The sequence below is a fragment of the Cyprinodon variegatus genome, unplaced genomic scaffold (genome assembly GCF_000732505.1).
Source record: "Cyprinodon variegatus isolate N-32 unplaced genomic scaffold, C_variegatus-1.0 Scaffold312, whole genome shotgun sequence".
NCBI classification, from domain to species: domain Eukaryota; kingdom Metazoa; phylum Chordata; class Actinopteri; order Cyprinodontiformes; family Cyprinodontidae; genus Cyprinodon; species Cyprinodon variegatus.
The window spans coordinates 165,980-173,264 of NW_015150765.1; the positions used below are offsets into that span (position 1 = coordinate 165,980).

The following is a 7,285-nucleotide window of genomic DNA, read 5'->3' on the forward strand; positions in this document are numbered from 1 at the left end:
TGGGTCGTTTGGTTCCATTGTTAGCCTGTAATATCTGAAACCTGTCTATGATTCTGAGGGTCGGACCGACCAAAACGTCTTCAAATCTTGGAAACCAAGTCCAGTGGATTTTTTGAACTTTTACGGAATCATGCAAATAGCTTTTAATAAACATTTTAGATTCGATTTTTTCCCTTATTTATTTGTAGAATTAGAAACTTGAATAAAACTTTGCTTTAATATTTCCTTCTAATAGGTCAACAATTACCAAAATAAAAATGTACGGGAGAAAGAAAGCAACTATTTAACTTTACAGTACCAAATTTTTTTTTTATTCCACCCTCATCCAGGAAGCTACATGAATCCTACTTTATTATCGTAGCTGACATAAACGATATTTGGGAGACATCTAAAGATCGCTAATAAGAACAAAGGGAAAGAGAAGAGCTTTACAGGCCTGGCTGAAGAATGTTGTGCTTTTAGACCTACTCCACTAGATTATCAAAGCCCCCTTCAGGATAGATTTTGTTTTCTCTTTACCTCAGCCTTTTCCGAGTATTCATAATGCCTCTCTCCTTCTCTCCTTAGGGATCTGTAGTGGGGAAAAATGTATCCAACTATTTCCTCCAGTTAAATAAACTGAGACTGATGGATTTCACTCAGGTGGCACTTTATTTTTATCTTTGCAAAGAGAGGAAAACAGTTCATCATACGGCCATTATTGCTCGGTAATCAGCCCTGTTCTGCCTGGAAAATATTCAGAGTCAAAACTAATTAGAGAAACTTTGGTTAAACAGTAACATGTTTTGAATAAACCTTGAGAAAGAATCTGGTTTCTTATGGGAATAAGGTCTGTCTTACCTAAAAACACTCTCACACAGGAGAATTGCGTGGCCTTGCAGGTGAAACAGACTGAATGAAAACTTTTATAGTGAGTAAATAGGATAAATCAAAATATAAAACAAGAGAAGCTAAATTTTCCAACCACATATCATAAAGGGGTCTTTTTCTATATGCAAATTGCTATATAAATATTGTCTCTTAATAATAACAACTTAATAATGGATAGAAATTTTGCTCAGAAGTCTGATTTTCCAAATTCAAATCTCCTATTTCTTTCATCTTTTCTCCTTTTTCCATCTCTGCTACTACTGGAGTAAAAAATAAATAAATAAATAAAAAAAAATTCCGATTTATTTATACAGTAGATATTGTCAATGGAATTAACGTTTCCCAACATACGGTTCTTATTGTAAGGATTAGTTTATTAATTTATTTTGTATAAATTTGTTCTTTTACAATCATGAAATACACTTGTATGCATTTTAATATTTAAAATACCAAAACTCGCAGATATTTTGTCCGTCTGTTATCATTTCTAAACAGATTTAAATCAGATGTTAAGAGTTGGATTTTTACTGAACGGGCTTTTAATTTGAAAAGGCAGCTTTTACTCTGTTATGTAGTTCTTAAACTTCCGGCTGGAGTCCGGCGTAGCACAGGGCTAAGCTAACTAGCTAACCTTCTGAGCTGCAGACCTCCTGCTGATCTTCACCAGGCTTTAGGTTGGTCCACTTTGTTTTAAACACCTCAGAACTTATTTCTAAAGATCAAATTCAGTCACAGAACAACATTTATGTTAAAAGTCAGAAACCATCGGTGGCTAACAGCTGTTAGCATGAAAACTTTAACAGCTACAGACCAGCTAATGTCTTTAAAACATCAAATAAGGTTTTTTTTCAAACGGGGTGTGAAAATGTTTCTTTTAAGGAACATTTAGAGGGAAATTTTAATTTAAATTGGGTGCTAGTTTTATATTTATTTGATAGTTTTACTAAACACATAGTTTGGTATTATTATTATTATTATTATTATTAATAGTGATTTATTTTTAACCAGGTCTAATTAGGCGGCTATTTTTACTAGTTATTATTCATTTCTACAATGAAAATAAATTTTCTCAAATTAATGTTAATATGTTATCTGATAGTTTCGCTTTTAAATCAAACAGTATTTTAAAGTGAAATAAATAAATATTCATTTTTACTTAATTAATGGTATTTTGCTTTATTTTGAGCACAGTTTTTTTAAATACAGATTTTAATTTATTATTTGAGCAGTTAATAATTTTTATTATATTTATAGGAACATTTATTAAGGTTTTAAAGTTGTTTTGTTTTTCTTGCTGGTTAATTTATCTGACTGTTATAAAGTAAAGGACAGGGAAAGTTTAATCAACATCAATATTTATTTATTTGAGGATGAGATCATGAACATTTTCACTCCCACTGCTTCCTTACTCCAATGGAAATCACTTTAAAAAAAAAATATTAACTGTTTATTAGTATTTTTCACTGTTTACATACAAAAATGTACATGAACAATTCACATTCAACATAACATACAACCTTTGGAGCCATTTCTACATTTCACCTTTGTCCCATCTGGTTTATCTAGTTCTTTATTTTTGTCGCTGTCTTGAATGTTTCCCATTTCATCCACTTTTCTTCCATTTGAGTTTGCTGAACTCTCAAACGATGTGTCAGTTTTTCCATAATGTAGATTTCTTCTATTATTCCTGCCGATTGTTCTTGACGGGTTGGATTCTCCTTTCCCTGTTTCCTTGTAAAGCTTTCTTCACAGCTATTAACATTATCTTAATCAGATATCTGTCTTTTACCCTTACTTTGGCGTAAATGGAAATGTCTTTTTGTCACTTTTTAGAGGAAAAGTTCGGTCAGCAAGGAATCATCAATGGATCATTATTTATACCTAAAACTAATATGGTCGCAGGGATTAAATGAATTTAGCTTTAATCAGTAAATAATAATTTCATATTTAAATTAGGGTGTAAATAATAATCGTTTTATATCGATGCATCGACACGTCTGCAAGAGCGTTGATTCATGTTTTTTTTTTCCTCCGGTCTGTTTTTATCCATTTGCTCCTGGACGTAATTCTCGAGTATCGAAAATAATCGAATTGTTGGGTCAGGAAATTGAAACTAAATCAAATCGCCATGATGGGTGTGATTTACACCCCTAATTTAAAGTACTTTCAGAAGATGAAATCTGAATATGACTGGACTTCTCCTTTAATTCAATATTTTTCCTCCAAATGAATGAAAGATAAGATGAGAACTCAACATAATCTTCTTGATCTCCTGTAGTTTTCTCATTGGGCTGCAGCTGCAGGGTCTCTCACATGTTTGAGGTAAATATCTTTTAAAGTAAACTCTCCTCGGTCGTCTTCTCCTCCCAGGATCTTCTATCCGTCTCTGGATGTTGAACGTCCGGGCTCTGCTTGGGATCGGCTTTCTGGTGACCTCGCGAGCCGCGGCTTCTCTCTCTCAGACGGGGACATGTTCTTCTTCTGCTGCAGCTGACCTCCACAAGAAGAACTGTTTCAGCAGCCGACAAGCATCTACGATGGCCCACGCTGTCAAATACCTCGGGTAAGGTCACAACGGGTGTGTTTGTTGGTGAAAACCGACCTGCTGAAGGTGTGGAGCTGAGCTGTGGACTCCTCACAGGCAGGAGGAGGCCCAGAAGATCGACGAGGAGCTCTTCAGTGAATACGGCTTCAGCGTGGATCAGCTGATGGAGCTGGCTGGACTCAGCTGCGCCACCGCCATCACACGGGTCAGACTCTTTCTAACCGTGAAATCATTCCCAGCAGCTTTTGCATTTCACATTAAACTCATTATTCAGGGAGCAGCTGGGCTGCAGTGTGCAGCGCCTAGATCCTCTGGGTCTGAGGTGCTCTGAATAAAAGGCTTAAAGTTCGCTGAGAATCTAAACATTTTAATTCTAAGTAACAAAACAAGGAGTTTAGATTAGGCTGAAAGTGAAGAGGGCTGATCCTGAAAACACAGTTTGAAAAGAAAGCAATTCATAAAACTCCATCTGAAAAAGAGAAATTTGGAAAAAGAATTATAAATAAGATTATAAATATTAAAAAACTAATTTTGAACATATAACATTTGTAAAAATAGTTGTTGGAATAAATAGAATAAACAAAAATGTCAAAAATTAATGAAAATATATATATATTTTTTTTCAAAATGTCCTTCCTGGTTGCACCTTATTCCAAATTTCAAGGTACAAAATGTGCTTTTTCCCAGTTTCCATTTACAATTTTATTTTATTTTTTCCAACAATAATGGCACTAATTTCCCCCCATACCTGGTGCTGATTAGCAGATAAACGTTCTGATCGGGTTTAGCACCAAGCTAATCGGGTTCCTCTGTGGTCCTGGTTCTGCAGGCTAATGGCGGCGCTGTCCTTGGTGCTAGTTTTTGTCTCTCTGTTAGTTTATTGTTCTTTGCTTCCCTGCAGGCGTACCCGCTCTCTTCTCTGGTCAAATCCAAGCCTTCTCTGCTGGTCATCTGTGGACCAGGAAACAACGGCGGCGACGGTCTGGTCTGCGCTCGACACCTCAAGCTGTTTGTGAGTGAATTTAACTGTTTACCAGCTGTGGTGAGGCGTCTGTGTCGGGTTAAAGGTGCCGAAGAGAATGAAATGTTTGTGCTGCAGGGTTATGAGCCCACCATCCTGTACCCTAAGAGGCCAAACAAACCGCTGTTCCAAGGTCTGACCACGCAGTGTGAGAAGATGGAGATCCCCTTCCTGACCGAAATGCCAGAGGTGGGATCCGATCCGTCATCTGTGCCTTTATTCCCTGATGCTAACCGTAGCTTTAGCGCCGATAATCAGACCTGAAAGAACCGGATCCTGTTTCCTCTGTTTCCTCAGGCTGAGGTCATCGATGAAGCGTACAACCTGGTGGTCGACGCCATCTTCGGCTTCAGCTTTAAGGGAGCCGTGCGAGAACCTTTCGGTTCCATCCTGGATGTTCTGAAGAAGACCACGGCCCCCATCGCCAGCATCGACATCCCATCAGGTCAGGACCACTTCCTGTTTGGCTCTCGGTCGGCTGTCAGTTTAAGGCAACTTGGACCAAACCGCTTAAAAATCAGAAACACGCAGATCTGGCTCAGACCCACAGAGTTTAGACGGGATGATATCAAGCAGAATCTTCTTTTAAACCGGAGCTGCTGTCAGCACAGTGCCTGTTCCCAGTTTTATTATTCAGTTTGTTTTTTAACATGTTTGAATGTTTAATTCAATTCTATTCAGTTTATTTCTATAGCTCCAATTCCCATCATGTCATCTCAGGTCACTTTCCAGTTCACCAGATCATCCAGTCAGATTGATTCAAAGTTTTCTATCTAAGGAAAACCAGCTGATTGCATCGACTCATTGACTCTTCAGCAATCCCTCACACTAAGCATGCTTGTAGCGACAGTGGAGAGGAAAAACTCCCTTTGAACAGGAAGAAACCTCCAGCAGAACCAGGCTCAGTGTGAGCGGCCATCTGCTGGGGCCCACTGGGGTTCAAGGAGACAGAAGCAGACATAGAAAAAGAAGCATAGATACAAAAGGCAACTGTCAACCAGCTCCACAGGCGGCCCCGTCCAGGAAACACACAGCCAGGCAGACGAGCTCCGAGCCAGCTCCCATGTCAGAGGATGAAGAGAGCACATCCAGTTAGTCACAGTCAGAGAAACAGGACTACACTGGAAAACAGGCCAAGCTCCAACATCTAGAAACAAAGGTGTTGATGGCAGCAGCACAGCTGATATTTCTCTCCAGGATGGAGTCACAGCCAAACAGGAACAGACCAGATGAAGCTACTATGAGAAAAAGCAGAAAGAATAGAGATAGAAGGATGAAAAAGGGGTCCCTATGTCCTCCAGCAGTCTAAGCCTATAGCAGCAGAACTATAGAGATAGATCAGGATAACCTGAGCCACTCTAACTATAAGCTTTATCAAAAAGGAAAGTTTTAAGCCTAGCCTTAAAAGTAGACAGGGTGTCTGCCTCACGGACTAAAACTGGTAGTTGGTTCCACAGGAGAGGAGCCTGAGAACTAAAAGATCTGCCTCCCATTCTACTTTTAGAAATTCTAGGAACCACTAGAATTATTAAACTCTAAGCAGCACCAAGTAACATTTGACCCCAGCATTAGCTTCATTTGAGATATTTTACATTTTTAGGCTCTCCTTAAAGCGCCGCTTTCCGTCAGTCGGAGCGCCCATTAAACACCAGAGCTAACTCAGCTAACGATTGTTAGCCCCGAGCGTTAATGATCACATTTCTGGTTCTCTGATGGAGGATTTAATCCAGAGTTTTACAAGTATTTGAAACAGCCGTTTTTCCTTCTTCTACATGTAGATAAAACCCCCAACCCAGACCAAATTTTAGAATCGAGGGGAAAAGCCTCATAAAAAACAAACAAAAAAACACCTAATTTCCTTCCAGGAAGTAGGAGGGTCAAGCTTGTCTTTACCGGATCCGAACCATCAGCTCATTTGTTCCACCAGATATACATCCAGGTCGCTCCGAATTTTACTTTGTAAAAAAAAAAAGACCTAAATTAAGTTTTTCCTTCCCTAAAAATAGTAAGTGTACTAAACTACAATGTGTCAAAGGTTATTAATGTATTTCCTGAGAAAATAAATGCGTTTAAATCCTTTCTGCTTTAAAGAATCGTTAACAATCCGATTATTAAATGATTAAGCTTTATGTTGACATAAGCTGCATGAACACTTTATTTTTTTCCTCAAAGTTTGAAAACTGCTGATTCAGAGACACTGGAGAGCTGTTATCAGCCTGGAAGGTACAGCTCTAGTGCCCCTAGTGGTAAAAAAGTAGAATATTAATGATCTGCTCACATCAGGACTCTTCAGACCCGACCTAAGTGATGATGACCTTTGACCTTTACGCTCCATGTCCTGATCCCCGTTCTTCTTCCTTTGAAGGCTGGGATGTGGAGCAGGGCAGCGCAGACGGCCTCCAGCCCGACACGCTGATCTCTCTGACGGCGCCCAAGAAATCCGCCTCCTCGTTCCGAGGACGCTACCACTTCCTGGGAGGACGCTTCGTCCCGGCGGCCTTGGAGAAGAAGTACCAGCTCAGCCTGCCTGCGTACCCCGGCACAGACTGCGTGCTGCAGCTCTGAGAGCAACATGCAGCATCCACTGGGTTTCTAACAGACTCCTGAGTCTAGATCCGCTGGGCTCTGGTTCTTCAGTTTCTTTTCGGTTTGGTCGATTTCTCACTCACTTTCTGGGTCCCTTCTGGTACCTGAGGAAAATAAAGCTTCTCTAAATACTTCCTGGTTGTTGTGGAATGAAGCTTTGTAGAAATAATTCTCCTCTAGAGGAGGGATGACCAATTAAAAATCAGCAGGGCCCAAATAAAGAAAATCAATAAGTAGTGAAGGTCTGGAGACATTTTTAATTA

At 39.4% G+C, this 7,285-nt stretch overlaps 1 protein-coding gene across 1 annotated transcript; it reads left to right on the forward strand.

Annotated features, from left to right (window-relative positions):
• Positions 1-1,441: 1,441 nt before the first annotated feature.
• Positions 1,442-7,151, forward strand: apoa1bp (apolipoprotein A-I binding protein). The gene is made up of 7 exons (XM_015384432.1): positions 1,442-1,544; positions 3,241-3,433; positions 3,512-3,620; positions 4,317-4,427; positions 4,515-4,625; positions 4,734-4,881; positions 6,802-7,151. Exons 2-7 carry the CDS (start codon positions 3,261-3,263, stop codon positions 6,999-7,001), a joined length of 852 nt encoding a protein of 283 aa, XP_015239918.1. The 5' UTR covers positions 1,442-1,544; positions 3,241-3,260; the 3' UTR covers positions 7,002-7,151.
• Positions 7,152-7,285: the final 134 nt, after the last annotated feature.

What these genes read in the sequence shown, in the direction of transcription:
- apoa1bp (XM_015384432.1), top strand. Translation starts at nt 3,261, where the DNA reads ATGTTGAACGTCCGGGCTCTGCTTGGGATCGGCTTTCTGGTGACCTCG. An exon ending in GCGCCACCGCCATCACACGG is followed by an intron (nt 3,621 to 4,316) that starts GTCAGACTCTTT and finishes GCTTCCCTGCAG; the next exon opens with GCGTACCCGCTCTCTTCTCT. An exon ending in CTCGACACCTCAAGCTGTTT is followed by an intron (nt 4,428 to 4,514) that starts GTGAGTGAATTT and finishes TTTGTGCTGCAG; the next exon opens with GGTTATGAGCCCACCATCCT.